Raw genomic sequence first — 16,873 nt, 5'->3', positions numbered from 1 at the left:
CCTTCTCCTTCGAGGGCGTGGGAGGTGGGCGGGACCAGACACCTCATCCCTCAGAGGCCACGGCAAGGCCACAGGAGTAATCCGGCCTCGCTGCTCCCCAAAAAACCAAGATCTCCTGCCCAAACCAGCCTCTGGAGGAGGCCCCAGCCCGCCCAGTGTCTCAGACCACAGGCGGCCAGGACGGTGAGGCCCAGCCGCACGTGAGAGAGAGGCTCAGGAGTGCCGGGCGCATGGCTTACCTTCACAGCCACAGCACTGGACGAAGAAGCTGATGAGGTCCAGCAGGGCCAGCTCCCTGTCCTCCTTGTAAGACTGGACCCACTCCTCGACGGCCGTCTGCAGGGGCAGCAGCACAGGTGAGCACACGTGTGTGACAACGCACATGCGACAGGCCAGCAGCGAGGACACAGGTGTGATGGTGTGTGTGCGATGGGCCAGCAAGGACCATGTGTGTGTGATCAGGGGTGTGACGGGCGGCGGCGAGCACGTGTGTGTGCGATCAGGCGTGTGACGGGCGGTGGTGAGCACGTGTGTGGGATCAGGCGTGTGACGGGCGGTGGTGAGCACGTGTGTGCGATCAGGCATGTGACAGGCGGTGGTGAGCATGTGTGTGTGATCAGGTGTGTGATGGGCGGTGGTGAGCACATGAGTGTGTGATCAGGCGTGTGACAAGTGGCAGTGAGCACGTGTGTGTGATCAGGCGTGTGATGGGCAGTGGTGAGCATGTGTGTGTGTGATCAGGCATGTGACAGGTGGCAGTGAGCACGTGTGTGTATGATCAGGCATGTGATGGGCAGTGGTGAGCACGTGTGTGTGTGATCAGGCGTGTGACGGGTGGCGGCGAGCATGTGTGTGTGTGATCAGGCGTGTGACGGGTGGCAGTAAGCACGTGTGTGCGATCAGGCATGTGACAGGCGGTGGTGAGCATGTGTGTGTGATCAGGTGTGTGATAGGCAGTGGTGAGCACATGAGTGTGTGATCAGGCATGTGACAAGTGGCAGTGAGCACGTGTGTGTGATCAGGCGTGTGATGGGCAGTGGTGAGCACATGTGTGTGATCAGGCGTGTGACTGGCAGTGGTGAGCATGTATGTCTGATCAGGCGTCTGACGGGCAGCAGTGAGCATGTGTGTGTATCGGGCGTGTGATGGGCAGTGGTGAGCATGTGTGTGTGATCAGGCATGTGACAGGTGGCAGTGAGCACATGTGGGTGTGATCAGGCATGTGATGGGCAGTGGTGAGCACGTGTGTGTGTGATCAGGCGTGTGATGGGTGGTGGTGAGCACATGTGTGTGTGATCACGCATGTGACAGGTGGTGGTGAGCATGTGTGTGTGATCAGGGGTGTGACTGGCGGCGATGAGCACGTGTGTGTGATCAGGTGTGTGACGGGCAGTGGTGAGCATGTGTGTATGTGATCAGGCGTGTGACAGGTGGTGGTGAGCACGTGTGTGTGATTAAGTGTGTGATGGGTGGTGGTGAGCATGTGTGTGATCAGGCATGTGATGGGCTGTGGTGAGTACGTGTGTATGATCAGGCGTGTAAAGGGCGGTGGTGAGCATGTGAGACAGGCATGTGTGATGGGCAGTGATGCGCACATGTGTGTGATTAGGCATGTAAAGGGCAGCAGTGAGCATGTGTGTGTGATCAAGCGTGTGACAGGTGGCAGTGAGCACGTGTGTGTGATCAGGCATGTGACAGGCGGCAGTGAGCATGTGTGTGTGATCAGGCATGTGATGGGCAGTGGTGAGCACGTGTGTGTGTGATCAGGCATGTGACAGTTGGCAGGGCAGCTGTGAGCACGTGTGTGTGTGATCAGGCATGTTAAGGGTGGCAGTGAGCACAAGTGTGTGATCAGGCATGTGATGGGCAGCGGTGAGCACGTGTGTGTGATCAGGTGTATGAGGGGCAGCAGTGAGCATGTGTGTGTGATCAGGCGTGTGGTAGGCGGTGGTGAGCATGTGTGTGTGATCAGGCGTGTGATGGGCAGTGGTGAGCACATGAGTGTATGATCAGGCATGTGACAAGTGGCAGTGAGCACGTGTGTGTGATCAGGCATGCGATGGGCAGTGGTGAGCACGTGTGTGTGATCAGGCGTGTGATGGGCAGTGGTGAGCATGTGTGTATGTGATCAGGTGTGTGACAGGCAGTGGTGAGCATGTGTGTATGTGATCAGGCGTGTGACAGGTGGTGGTGAGCACGTGTGTGTGATTAAGTGTGTGATGGGCGGTGGTGAGCATGTGTGTGATCAGGCATGTGATGGGTGGTGGTGAGTACGTGTGTATGATCAGGCGTGTAAAGGGCAGTGGTGAGCATGTGAGACAGGCATGTGTGATGGGCAGTGGTGCGCACATGTGTGTGATTAGGCATGTAAAGGGCAGCAGTGAGCATGTGTGTGTGTGATCAAGCGTGTGACAGGTGGCAGTGAGCAAGTGTGTGTGATCAGGCGTGTGTGATTAAGTGTGTGACGGGTAGCAGTGAGCATGTGTGTGTGAGATCAGGCATGTTAAGGGTGGCAGTGAGCACAAGTGTGTGATCAGGCATGTGACGGGCAGCAGTGAGCATTTGTGTGTGATCAGGCGTGTGACGGGCAGTGCTGAGCACGTGTGTGTGTGATCAGGCGTTTGATGGGTAGTAGTGAGCACGTGTGTGTGATTAGGCATGTGACTGGCAGCAGTGAGCACGCATGTGTGATCAGGTGTGTGATGGGCAGTGATGAGCACGTGTGTGTGTGATCAGGTGTGTGACAGGCAGCGGCGCACATGTGTGTGTGTGGTCAGGTGTGACAGGCAGCGGCGCACATGTGTGTGTATGGTCAGGCATGTGACGGGAAGCTGTGAGCACGTGTGTGTGTGTGATCAAGGATGTTACAGGCGGCAGTGAGAACATGTGTGTGATCACGTGACGGGCAGTGGTGAGCATGTGTGTGTGATGAGGTGTGTGATGGGCGGTGGTGAGCACGTGTGTGTGTGTGATCAGGTGTGTGATAGGCAGTGATGATCACGTGTGTGTGTGATCAGGTGTATGAAGGGTGGTGGTGAGCATGTGTGACGGGCGGCGGTGAGCACGTGTGTGTGTTCAGGCGTGTTATGGGTGGCGGTGAGGACATGTGGGTGATCAAATGTGTGACGGGTGGCAGTGAACACGTGTGTGTGATCAGGCGTGTGACAGGTGGCAGTGAGCACATGTGTGTGATCAGGTGTGTGAATAGTGGCGGTGCGTACGTGAGTGTGATTAGGCATGTGACAGGTGGTGGTGAACACGTGTGACAGGCGGCGGTGAGCACATGTGTGATCAGGTGTGTGACGGGTGACGGTGAGCATGTGTCTGATCAGGTATGTGACAGGCAGCAGTGAGGACGTGTGTGTCATCAGGCATGTGACAGGTGGAGGTGAGCATGTGTGTGTGTGATCAGGTGTGTGATGGGAGGTGATGAGCATGTGTGTGTGTGATCAGGCGTGTGACGGGTGGCAGTGAGCATGTGTGTATGTGATCAGGCATGTGACAGGCAGTGGTGAGCACATGTGTGTGTCATCAGGTGCATGATGGGCAGCAGTGAGCACGTGTGTGTGTGATTAGGCGTGTGACGGGTGGTGAGCACATGTGTGTGTCATCAGGTGTGTGACAGACAGCAGTGAGCACGTGTGTGTGTCATCAGGTGTGTGCTAGGCGGTGGTGAGCACGTGTGTGTGTGACCTGGTGTGTGACAGGCGGCAGTGAACACGTGTGACGGGCACGTGTGGCCGGCACACCTGTCGGCTGGGCACACAGGGCAGCACAGAGCTGTGGCCGGTGCTGTCCTGACCCTGTGGGGACACTCAGCCCCTGATGGCCCCAGCAGCGTGTGTCGCACCCGCGTCCAGCCCACGTCCCCTGCGGTGGGCGGTACCTGCACAGAGTTCTTCCCCAGGGCAACCATCTCAAACAGGGTCACCTCTGCGGTGATGGCCACTTTCCTCTTGCGGTACTTCCGCGGGGGCCGCCCTCGCCGGCAGGTGCCCTGCCCACGGGCATCCTGGGCCCCCGAGGTTGCTCCCTGTGCCTGAAACCGAAGAGTGGGATGTGACAGGCTGCACCACACATGCTGTGTCCCGGGCAGGTGAGGAGGGTGTAGCCCCCCCCCCCCCGGGGACGCAGGGGCGCACCGAGGTGGCCCTGGGCAGGAACGCTGGACCATCGGGAGCACACAGCTGTGAAGGAGACCTGGACATTCAGGAGACAACTGGCCGCACCCCCTGGGGGTGCCCACCTGTCACCATGTGCTCACACTTTCACACCAAATAGCTCTCAGCTCCTCATGGCCTGTCCAAGGGGTCCATGATCACCTGAGACCCTGGGCGGGGAGGGGGGCTTCAGGCACCTGGAACGGAGGGTACAGGAGCGACCCCAGACCCCCAGGTGGGGGGATCAATGCCAGGGAGCAGGGAGGGTTTCCCTAGACCCCCAGGCAGGGGCATCGATGCCAGGGAGCAGCGAGGGGACACTGAGCCTGAAGAGGGGAGCAGGAGTCGTCATGTCTGAGGACGGTCAGGGGGTGGGGACACTGTGTCCAAGGTCAGGGGATAGGATGCCATATCCATGGTTGGGGGAGGGGACGCCGTGTCCAAGCATGGGGAGGGGACGCCGTGTCCATGGTCGGGGAGGGGACTCCGTGTCCATGGTTGAGGATGATGCTGTGTCCGAGGATGGGGGAGAGGATGCCGTGTCCATGGTTGGGGGAGGGTACTCCATCCATGTCCGTGGTTGGGGGAGGGGACACCGTGTCCAAGGACGAGGGAGGGGATGCTATGTCCGAAGATGGGGGAGGAAAGGAACACCCCATCTGCAGACACAGGAGAGGACACCACCTCCAAAGACCAACAGTGGAAGTGCGCTCGCCTGCAGGGCCCTGGTGGGCCTGGGGTTTGGTGGGCAGGCAGTACAGGGAGAAGCTCCAGGACCCAGTCCTCAAGCTGGCAGCACCTGGCCTGGCACAGGAGAGCACAGCACCACCCAGCCCGCCCAGCCCTCCCCGCAGTGGTCAATACCAGTATGGAGCCCCTCCTCCTGGACATCACCTCAAAGAAGGTCACCATGGAGATGAACTGGCCAGCCTCGTTCCTGTACCTCCTGCGTGTGGCCCGCCCACGCCGTCGGAATCCAATCCCACTGACATCCCGGATCCCCGAGGGTCCTTCCTGCACCTACAGCCAGAGAGCAGGATGTGAAGGGCCAGGAAATGGTACTAAGTGGAGGCCAGCTTAATGAGAGGACCCCTTAACTCCAGGACCCAGGGGGAAGGAAGTGTCCACTAGAACTGCCCATCACCGCCAGGGGCCCCCGGGAGAGGAGGGTGGCCACCCCATGTCACCCACCGCTGCTGCAGGACAGAGGTCTCGGCCAGGGTCTCTGACTGTCGTCACGCCCTCAGCTGGGTGCTCAGACACAAGCCTCCGTTGCCACAAACCACCAGTGTCCTGGGGATAGCAAGCCATCTTAAACCCAATCCTGAGGACTGTCTCTCAGGGATATGGGGTTCCCATCACCCCACTGGTCACAGCCCCAGATGGAGATGGGGAGCTCAGGCCAGTGACCAGCAAGGCTGGGGGAGGTAAGACCCATGATATGAGCCAGCTCTCCCTGTCCTTCTGGGAGGGGTGGGCCCAGTGGCCCAGCAGAAGCAGGACTGAGACCACCACAGCCTCAAGGGGCACAGGGAGAGTAACCCGGAAGCAAGGGTCACATGTGCAGACAGCAGAACTTGGGCGTCACTCCTGGGCACACCTGCCCAATAGAGCATGGCCTTCCCTAGTGGGATGCTGCTACTGCATGGGGACCAGCGGGGATGCAGTGAAAGAACCACGGCCATGCGTGTCCTGACTCGATGCTCCCCTGACCACTAGCGTCCGACCCACCAGGGGCTCACGGATACCGTGAGCCCATAAGGGCCATCCTGGGGCACAGATGGTCTTCAGGACAAGTGTGCCCACTTGTGGATGCCCCACACCCCGGCATCCCTACACTGTGGGCCTCTGTGACACCACCACATGACAGTCTTCCACAAATGAGAACATCTGAGGGCTGTAGTACCAGGCTGGCTGGCCCACTGATAACCTCACCACAACACACATCTGGTTCTGCTTGTAGGAACCCCACACTGATATGTGTGCACACTGTAGGCTATGCCTCAGCAACACGCTGGATTTAGATTCGTATGTCCTCAAACTTAAAAGTGAATTTAGCAAGGCCAATTCAAGGTCAGTTTAATAAAATCAATCATATTTCTAAAAACAAGCAATGAAAACCTGGATACTGAAATTTAAAAAAAAAAAAACAGTAGCTATTACAACAGCTCCCCCAAAATGGAATACTTAGATATCAACCTAACAAAATAGGTGTAGGATCTGTGTGTTGAAAACTACAAGATTTTGATGAAAAAAATCAAATAAGACTTTCAGAAACAGTGAGCTATACCATGTTCATGGAATGGAATGGAGAAATGGATCATTCTGCAACAGCTGGAGATTCAATACTGAACTCTTAATAATGGACAGAACAACCAGACAGAAGACCAGTGAGGACAAACAAGACTTAACAAACCAACTAGATCTAAGACACGTATACTGAACCCTCCACCCAGCAACAGCACACACCTTCTGCTCATGTGTTCTTAGCACATTCCCCAGAATACACTACACGTTAGACCACCAATGAAGTCTTATTCGATTTCAAAAGATAGGTAACATACAAAGTATCTTCTCTGACCACAACAGTATGAAGTAGAAATCAATAACAGAAGGAGAACTGGGAAATTCACAAAACTATGAAAGAACAAGTGGTTCAGAGAAGAAATCACAAGGGAAATTAGAAACAATCTAGGGACAGGGACTTCAAGCTGTATCACAAAGCTGTAATCATCAAGACTATGGTACTGGCACAAAAACAGACACTCAATCAATGCAACAGAATAGAGAACCCAGAAATGGACCCACAAATGTATGGCCAACTAATCTTTGACAAAGCAGGAAAGACCATCCGATGGAATAAAGACAGTCTCTTCAGCAAGTGGTGCTGGGAAAACTGGACAGCGACATGCAGAAGAATGAACCTGGACCACTTTCTTACACCAGACACAAAAATAAACTCAAAATGGATGAAAGACCTAAGTGTGAGACAGGAAGCCATCAAAATCCTCGAGGAGAAAGCAGGCAAAACCTCTTTGATCTTGGCCACAGCAACTTCTTACTCAACACGTCTCTGGAGGCGAGGGAAACAAAAGCAAAAATAAACTATTGGGACCTCATCAAAATAAAAAGCTTTTGCACAGCGAAGGAAACAATCAGCAAAACTAAAAGGCAACCGACAGAATGGGAGAAGATATTTGCAAATGACATATCAGATAAAGGGCTAGTATCCAAAATCTATAAAGAACTTATCAAACTCAACACCCAAAACACAAATCATCCAGTGAAGAAATGGGCAAAAGACATGAATAGACACTTCTCTAAAGAAGACATCCAGATGGCCAACCGACACAGGAAAAATGCTCAACCTCACTCATCATCAGGGAAATACAAATCCAAACCACAATGGGATACCACCTTACACCTGTCAGAATGGCTAACACTAACAACTCAGGCAACAACAGATGTTGGCGAGGATGCAGAGAAAGAGGATCTCTTTTGCATTGTTGGTGGGAATGTAAGCTGGTGCAGCCTCTCTGGAAAACAGTATGGAGGTTCCTCCAAAAAACTAAAAATAGAACTACCCTAGGACCCAGCAAATGCACTACTAGGCATTTATCCAAGGGATACAGGTGTGCTGTTTCAAAGGGACACGTGCACCCCCATGTTTATAGCAGCACTATCAACAATAGACAAAGTATGGAAAGAGCCCAAATGTCCATCAATGGATGAATGGATAAAGAAGATGTGGTTTATATATATACAATGGAGTATTACTCATCAATCAAAAAGAATGAAATCTTGGATGGGACTAGAGGGTATTATGCTAAGTGAAATTAGTCAGAGAAAGACAAATATCATATGACTTCCCTCATATGAGGACTTTAAGATATAAAACAGATGAACACAAGGGAAGGGAAGCAAAAATAATATAAAAAACAGGCAGGGGGACAAAACGTTAGAGACTCTTAAATATGGAAAACAAACAGAGAGTTAATGGAGGTGTTGTGGGAGGGGGGATGGGCTAAATGGGTAAGTGGCATTAAGGAATCTACTCCTGAAATCATTGTTGCACTATATGCTAACTAACTTGGGTGTAAATTTAAAAAATAAAAAATAAATAAATTTTTAAAAAAAGAAAAGGAAAAGAAAATATTTAGGGACAAATGCAAATGAAAATCAACATAACTAAAACTTTTGGAATGGTGGGCAAGTGGTGCTAATGGGAAATTTACAGCTGTAAATGTTGGCACCGAAAACCAAGAAAGATCTTAGATCAACAACGCAACTTTACAACTTGAGGAATGAGGAAAAGAACATCAAATTAAATCCAAAGGTAGCAGAAGGAAGGACCTAACAAAGAATTAAAACGGAGATAAACACAATAGGTAATGGAAAAACAATAGAGAAAAACCAATGAAACCAAACGCTGGTTCTTCAAAAAGATAACAGATTTGGGGTGCCTGGCTGGCTCAGTTGGAAGAGCATGCAACTCTTAACCTTGGGGTTGTGAGTTCAAGCCCCACATTGGGTGTAGAGATTACTTAAATAAATAAAACTTAAAATAAAAAAGATAACAGTTAACAAACCTTTAGCTTAGATGGGCTAAGGGCAAAAGAGTAAAGATTCAAATTATGAAAATCGGGACTGAAAGTGGGGGCATTATTATAGATTCCACAGAAACAGGTTTGTAAGATCACAGCAGCAAACGGGATGACGTATATGAAATAGACAAATTCCTAGAAACACAAAACCTAGTAAGACTAAGTCACACAGAAACAGAAAATCTGAAAAGAAAAGCTTTTAACCTGAAGACTTCACTGAGGAATTCTACCAAAGGATTTTAGGAAAACTAACACCAATCCTTCTCGGGCTTTTCCAAACATTGAAGAGGGGGGGAGCAGTTGCCAACTCATTCCAGAAAGCCAGCATTCCTCGGATTCCAAAGCCAGACAGACACTACAAGGAAACCACATGGACATCCCTCATGAACACTGATGTAAAAATCCTCAACAAGATACCAGCGCACAGAACTCAGGGGACTATACAGCATGACCAAGCGGGACTTACTCCTAGAATAGAAGGTTGGTCTGACATACGAAAACTGATCATTGTAAGGCACCACGTCAACAGGATTAAGGAAAAATATCACATGATCAACTCAACAGGTTCAGAAAAAGTATCGGACAGAGTTCAACACCCTTTCATAATAAAAACATTTAAAAAATAAAATTAAGAATAGAAGGAAAGTATCGCAATGTAATCAAAGCCATCTAGAGCTTTGTAAATATTTATGCCCCCAACTTGGAACACCTAAGTATATAAATCAATTAATAACAAACATAAAGAAACCCATTGATAACATTTCAATAATAGTAGGCGACTTTGACAATAGCATCAAAAAGAATAAAATACTTAAGTATTACCCGAGATGGTGAAAGATTTGTACAATGAAAACTACAAAACATTGCCGGAAGAAATTAAAGAAGATGTACAGAAATGGAAATGCATCCCACCTTCATGGACTGAAAGACTTCAGAGGATCAGAATGTGAACGTGACCCAAAGTGATCTCGATTCGGTGCACTCCCAATCAACATCTCAGCCTACGTTTCTCTAGATATTAGTAAGCTGATTCTAAAATTTATAGAAAGAAAAAGGAACTAGAACAGCCAAAGTAACTTTCAAAAACAACAACATTGCAAATGTTGAAACTCATTTCAAACGTTAGTATAAAGCCAAAATCAAGACTGTGTGGTAGTCGGCAAAAGGATATCCCGTAGATCAGTGGAACAGGACAGAGTCCAGAAGTAGAACCACACAAATATGGTCAACTGGCCTTTTCTGAAATTGCTAAGGCAACTCAACCGAAAGAAGATAATCTGCTTAAAAATATGGTACCGAACAGGGGCTCTTGGGCGGCTCAGTCGGTTAAGCTTCCGACTTGGGCTCAGGTCATGATCTCACGGTTTGTGGGTTCGAGCCCCGCGTCGGGCTCTGTGCTGACAGCTTGGAGCCTGGAGCCTGCTTCGGACTCTGTGTCTCCCACTCTCTGCCCCTCCCCTGGTCCACATTCTCTCTCTCTCTCTCTCTCTCTCTCTCTGCCCCTCCCCGTGCTCATGCTCTCTCTTTCCCTCTCTCAAAAACAAATATTTTTTAAAAAGAACTCTCAAAACAATTAAGTTCATTAAAAAAGAACTCTCAAAACTCAACCACAAACCACTCAATAGAGGAGAGTCACAAACGATTTTAACAGAGTCCTCGCCTGAAGATACACACAGATGGGGCCCTTAGGCAGTGGACGACGCTCTCGTCATTAGGCACTAGGGAAGGGGAGCTGCAAACCCACCGCCTTTAGAACGGCTAAGCTGATACAAGCTGACAGGTGCTGGCGAGGACGTGCAGCCACAGGCGCCCTCCCACCTGCCGGCGGGAACGTAAGACGATACCAGCACTTTGGAAAACAGTTTGGCGGTTTCGCAAAACGTGAAATGTGTGCCTACGAGTCACCGTGCCGCTGGCATTTACCTGAGAGAAACAGAGGCATCTTTCCGCACGAGGGCTTGTGCCCAAATGTTGCCGGCAGCTTTATCAGGGATAAGGAAACCTCCCAACAACCCAAATGTCCCGTCCACAGTAAACGGACGCACAGACGGTGGTCGGTCCACACGTGCAGCAACCACTCTGTAATAAAAGGAACGAACCGGGGCGCCTGGGGGCCTCGGGCAGTTAAGCCTGTGACTCTTGGTTTCGGTTGGGGCCGTGATCTCCTGGTTCACGACATCGAGGCTTGCATCGGGCTGTGCCCTGATGCTGCCTGGGATTCTCTGTCCCCCCCACCCCACCCCGTCCCTCCCCTGCCCCGCGGTCTCTCTTTCTCAAAATAAATAAACTTTTAAAAAGTAAAAAATAAAGAAAATACAGGAATGAACTACTGACCCATTCCAATATGGTTGAATGCGAACATACTTAATAATGCTGAGTGAATGACGCCCGAGCACCAAGAAACAGAAATCGTAGTGCGTGAGTCCCTGTATATAACCCTCTAGGAAATGCACACAGTGTCACGGTCAGGACCAGGGCAGACTGGAGTGGGTGTGGAGAGGTGTTGGATCTGCCACTGCGAAGGCTTACAAGATCTGAGGGGGGAGGGGGGCGGAGCTAGTCATCATCCTGATGGCCATGATGCCCAGAAGGTGTCCACGCGTGTTAAACCACGCACTTTCAATACGTGTTTATTTCATACCAAGTGTTTGAAAACAATTTTTTTAATGTTTATTTATTTTTGAGAGAGAAAGAGAGAGACAGAGCGTGAGCAGGGGAGGGGCAGAGAGAGAGGGAGACACGGAATCTGAAGCGGGCTCCGGGCTCCGAGCCGTCAGCACAGAGCCCCACGCGGGGCTCAGACTCAGCGAGCCGTGAGATCATGACGTGAGCCGAGTCGGATGCTTCACCGACTAAGCCACCCGGGTGCCCCTCACACCAAGCGTCTAAACAAAAACGACCTTGACTCTCCAGGACCAGCACGAATAAATTAAAAACGGCACGTATTTTGGTCGTGGGGAGGGGGACACAGCAGGATCAGGGGAGGAGACCACCAAGTGGAGCCCCAGAAGCACAATGTGTGACCTGTAAACAGCCAACCACAGTGCTAGTAATGCGTCCCGGGGACACAGCCCTGGGGGGCTTTGCACGCGCCCAGCCCTGCACGCACCCAGACACGCATGACCCCTGATGTCGCTCCGGCTTAAAGCCATGGGGACCTCAGTCTAACCCGCCCGTCCGCGTGCTCCTGAGCCAACTCTGCAGACTCGCACGCACATGCGAGGCCACGATGACCAACCCTCACCATCTCAGGCCCCGAGCAGCCACCCCAGCTATACTCGGGCCGCCACGTATTTTCATTCTCAAGTCAGGAGTGACTGGAAAACAGTAACCTCACGACACTGTGGTCGCACCCCATGTATACATGACAAGCCCGGTGAACGTGAGGGGTTATTAACTAAACTGCTACGTGGCCGACAGACCACCCTGCGGTCTGTCATTGCTGTCTACACAGCAGTGCAAACTCACTCCAAGGATACTCAGGAGACAGGTGAAACTTACAAATTTTGTTTCCTATTTTGTTTGTTTCTGCTTTTTTTTTTTTTTTTTTTTTTAGTAGGTTCTACACCCAACATGGGACTCGAACTCACAACCCTGAGATCGAGTTGCATGCTCGGGGTGGGGCGCCTGGGTGGCTCTGTCGTTGAGTGTCCGACTCCGGCTCGGGTCCTGGTCTCAGGGTTTGTGGGTTCGAGCCCCGAGTCAAGCTCTGTGCTGACAGCTGGGAGCCTGGAGCCCGCTTCGGATTCTGTGTCTCCCTCTCTCTCTGCCCCTCCCCTGCCTGCCCTCTGTCTCTCTCTCTCTCTCTCTCTCTCTCAAATCTCTCAAAAATAAATAAAATTAAACAAATAACAACAAAAACAGAAGAGTTGCATGGTGTGGCAACTGATCCAGCCAGGCACATCCTTAAGCCTAAAATTTCATAAGATAAAAAAAAGAAATTATAAAACAATATATACAATTCGAACTCATTTTTTATTAAATTTTACGATACATATATGCACATGCGTGCAGACAGATATGCAAATACACACATGCGTGTGTATGTGTGTACGTGCATAAAAAGCCTGGAAGAGGGACACGTGGCTGGTACACCACGCTTGCTCTCACGTTGTGAGTTCGAGTCCCAGTTTGGACATAGAGATGGCTTCAAAAAAAAAAAAAAAAAAGAAAAAGAAAACTAGAAGAATATACAGGAAAATCTTTTTTCAAATTTCTTTAATGTTTAATGTATTTTTGAGAGAGACAGAGAGCGACAGAGCGTGAGCAGGGCAGAGGCAGAGAGAGAGGGAGACACGGAATCCGAAGCAGGATCCAGGCTCCGAGCCGTCAGCCCAGAGCCCGACGCGGGGCTCGAACTCACGCGAGATCACGCGAGATCACGCGAGATCATGACCTGAGCCCAAGTGGGGGGACCTCAACCGACCGAGCCACGCAGGTGCCCCTGTAGCAAAACCTTACTAGTGACCGCTGTTGGGACAGATTAGAAGGGATCCGTGTTTCCTCCCGCGTTCCTGTCTACACCTTGCCATCTGCATGAGCGTGTCACTTCCCCCCCCCCCCCGAGGGAAACACGCATCTTAGGCCCACGTAACAAGCGTGTATCAGCGTGGCCACGGATTCCGTCAGCACGGGCACTTACCGACACAGTGTCCTGGCCACCGCCATCGCACACGGGCATCAGGTTCCCCTCCTCTTGGCCAGACCTTTCGCTGAGACACAAGAAGAGTCAGATTGCTGCGTGGAGCCCTTGAGGCTGCAAGCCACGTAATGACACAGCCACCCCCCCACTCGCTCGGTGAGTCTTTCCCGAGCTACAGGCAGTTGCACACGCTGGGGCTTTTCAGCACACGCTCTTAAAATTCGACGTTTTTACACTGTTGTCAGCAGAGGAAAGAAAGCACCCAAAGTCAGACAATGCCAAGAAATGGGGAGTGGCTCGGCTCACAGAGGGGACAAAACAGTCCGTCTCTGAATGCTTGGGAAGGGGGTTAAACGACCGGCGGCCCCTGATTCTAACTGCGCCCGGTTCGGGGCTCCTGCCACATCAGGACACATCTCCCCATCCAATCCACGATGTATCTTAACAACCACGGGTGTTCGAGAATCGGGAAAACGGAATACTTTCAACACGAAGGCAAAACACGAGCGGTTTTTCCCCACGGCTGTGCGAGCCCCCTCCCACCGTGTTGTGTGCACGGCGCCACGACCCCAGGCGACTGGCACCTGTCTCCTCTCTCCCCTACTTCTTCCCACAGCCTCAACACCATTTTCACGCCAACATCTACGCCGTTTATCACACACACTAGACGTTTCGAGGGCTGTCTGCTGAATCAAGTCTGCAGACAGCTTTGGGTTTTGCACGGAGCTAAGGTTGTAGGATGAACTTACTTAGCAGGAAACCGTCTACCACCCCCCTCAGCAGCCTCAGGGCATAGTGTCAATAGTAAAGGAGTAAAAAAATGCGTTACCTCATTATCAAGTGTTAATCCTCACCGTCGTCCCTCCCCAAGCCACCCCCAGAAACCGCCGGGCAGGCAGGCTCCAGGGGACAGCGTTGGCGATGCGGCCCGGACGGCGACGGGAGCCGAGGAAGCGGAGAGGTCTGAGTGCGGCTAAGAACCTGGCGCCCCGCGCAGCCCTGGAAACGCGAGCTCCGGTAGGTCTGCTCCCCCAAGTAAGACTGCACTCCGTCTACAGGAGGCAGGGCTGGGAGGAGGGGACCTGCCCGAATCTTACGCCAGGGGGCGTCACAGGACCACAGCGAGCTCCTGTGCGCTCTCCAGCCGGCCTCCCGCTGCAGAGCAGCTTCGCCCCAGGATCTCAGAGCAAGGCCCCGCAGAGACACCCTCCCCGGGACACAAGGCCCCGTGCTTTCTCCGCGGACTCACTGATGCCCGTGCCCGGTGCTGGCGGTCGGAAGCCGTGTGACAGGGCGGAGGGCTGGGGGACCGGCCCCGGAACGATATACGCCATCAGCACACACACACTTGTGCCTTCGTTACTGTAGGTTCTAATCCACACTCTGATTCCATCAGCAAGGAAATGGCACCCAGGACTCACGGCCCGTGGCGGCGTCACTGGCGACACCGGGTCGAGATCCCAAGCTCGCCCATTTTCTTTAAGACAGACGCACGACAGCTCAACTCAATTCCAACCGTGCCCAACGTGGTCACGCTGGCTCGGGGGGCTGCACAGGACAGTTCCTGCCAGTACAGTAACACCACCTCAAACGTTCCTTTCAATCCCCCCCACCCCCGTTCCGACACAGCAACCAGGCCTCCCCTGCCTCTTCGGGCTACGTGTTCCTACGTGTCCCCTCCTTCGTTGTGCATGTTAGAATGACGAGCGTCACCATCATCGAAATATCGGAAAGGCCGTGGCTTTCTGCAGACACTTAAAAAGGAACATTTCCATTAAACCTGCTCTTCTGTGAAAACAAGAACCCCCTAGTGACAGCTGGGATCCATGTGACCCTTTCGACACCACGCATTCTGAATTTCTCCTGGAGAATATACTGATAACAGTCTGAACAGGAGGGGCCCTCCCTTCCAACAGCCCACCACCTCTCACCCTCCTGGGCCCACTGGCCTCTGCATTCATTTCCCACACCACATTCGCCAGCCAGCTTCTGATCCCCAAGCAGGTCCTGGGACCCCCAGGGACACACCCGGGCTAGCAGCACAGACTTCAGAATCCCCACCGGCCCCCGGCCGTCACCAGGCCAAATTCAGACCCCCAAGCAGCGCTGGGGAAGAAGCCAAAGTCAGCATCACGTGCCCAAGGCAGAGTATGGGACCCATGCGACTGAACATGAACCCCCGTAGCAGTGTACGACCTGAGATCACGGACTCAGACATGCCAGGCAAAGTTTGAGCCTCCTCCGAACTGGCGATGACTCCCAACGCAGCGTCTGGGGCCCCTGAGGCCGAGTTGCAGACCCCCAGTGATGGGATGAGACTCTCAAAGCTCCCCTTGGACCCCCAAGGCAAGATGTGGAACCCCGGAATGGGCTTGAACCCCAAGGCAGGATGTGGGACCCCCAGGATGGGCTTGGACCCCCAAGGCAGGATGTGGAACCTCCAGGATGGGCCCGGACCCCCAGGGCAGGACGTGGGACCCCCAGAATGGGCCCAGACCCCCAGGGCAGGATGCGGGACCCCTGGGATGGGCTTGGACCCCCAAGGCAGGATGTGGGACCCCCAGGGCAGGACGCGGGACCCCCGGAATGGGCCCAGACCCCCAAGGCAGGATGCGGGACCCCTGGGATGGGCTTGGACCCCCAAGGCAAGATGTGGGACTCCCAGGGTGGGCTTGGACCCCCAAGGCAGGATATGAGACCCCCAAGGAAGCACTCTGACCCCCAAGGCAGGATGTGGGACCCCCAGGATGAGCTCGGACCCCCAAGGCAGGATGTGGGACTCCCGGGGTGGGCTTGGACCCCCAAGGCAGGATGTGGAACCCCTGGATGGGCCTCGACCCCCAGGGAAGGATGCAGGACCCCCGGAATGGGCCCAGACCCCCAAGGCAGGATGCGGGACCCCTGGGATGGGCTTGGACCCCCAAGGCAAGATGTGGGACTCCCAGGGTGGGCTTGGACCCCCAAGGCAGGATATGAGACCCCCAAGGAAGCACTCTGACCCCCAAGGCAGGATGTGGGACCCCCAGGATGAGCTCGGACCCCCAAGGCAGGATGTGGGACTCCCGGGGTGGGCTTGGACCCCCAAGGCAGGATGTGGAACCCCTGGATGGGCCTCGACCCCCAGGGAAGGATGCAGGACCCCCGGAATGGGCCCAGACCCCGAAGGCAGGATGTGGGACCCCCGAGATGGGCTTGGATCCCCAAGGCAGGATGTGAGACCCCAGGGAAGCACTCGGATCCCCAAGGCAGGATTGGGACTCCCATGGCCACACTCGAACTCCCAAGGAAGGATGTGGGATGCCTAGGGGAGCAATTAGACCCCCAAGGCAGGATGTGGGAACCCCCCTGGAGGAGGACTCAGACCATCAAGTCATGCTGTGGGACCCCCCGAGGGAACTCCAACCCGCAAGGCAGGATTGCGTTCCCTGCAGCTGCATTTAGACCCCCAAGGCAGGATGCGGGACCCC

At 53.2% G+C, this 16,873-nt stretch overlaps 1 protein-coding gene across 5 annotated transcripts in view; it reads right to left on the bottom strand.

Annotated features, from left to right (window-relative positions):
* Window positions 1-16,069, bottom strand: part of LOC106982040 (cohesin subunit SA-1-like) — a 67,329-nt gene extending 51,260 nt beyond the window's left edge. For 2 of the 5 annotated variants that reach the window (XM_053201981.1, XM_053201985.1), the window contains exons 1-7: window positions 15,986-16,069; window positions 14,236-15,844; window positions 13,407-13,476; window positions 5,352-5,453; window positions 5,055-5,180; window positions 3,887-4,039; window positions 240-336 (exon numbers count right to left, since the gene is read on the bottom strand). In XM_053201981.1, the coding sequence (XP_053057956.1) occupies window positions 240-336; window positions 3,887-4,039; window positions 5,055-5,180; window positions 5,352-5,453; window positions 13,407-13,476; window positions 14,236-14,240 (553 nt within the window). In that variant the 5' untranslated portion in view covers window positions 14,241-15,844; window positions 15,986-16,069. The remainder of the gene's footprint in view (window positions 1-239; window positions 337-3,886; window positions 4,040-5,054; window positions 5,181-5,351; window positions 5,454-13,406; window positions 13,477-14,235; window positions 15,845-15,985) is intronic. The other 3 variants (XM_053201982.1, XM_053201983.1, XM_053201984.1) reach the window with 3 other exon arrangements.
* Between the last annotated feature and the right edge of the window lie 804 nt (window positions 16,070-16,873).

The sequence above is a fragment of the Acinonyx jubatus genome, chromosome X, assembly GCF_027475565.1.
Source record: "Acinonyx jubatus isolate Ajub_Pintada_27869175 chromosome X, VMU_Ajub_asm_v1.0, whole genome shotgun sequence".
In the NCBI taxonomy this organism is placed as follows: domain Eukaryota; kingdom Metazoa; phylum Chordata; class Mammalia; order Carnivora; family Felidae; genus Acinonyx; species Acinonyx jubatus.
The sequence above is the reverse complement of the archived record's forward strand: the minus strand, read 5'-3'. Positions and strand labels throughout refer to the sequence as shown.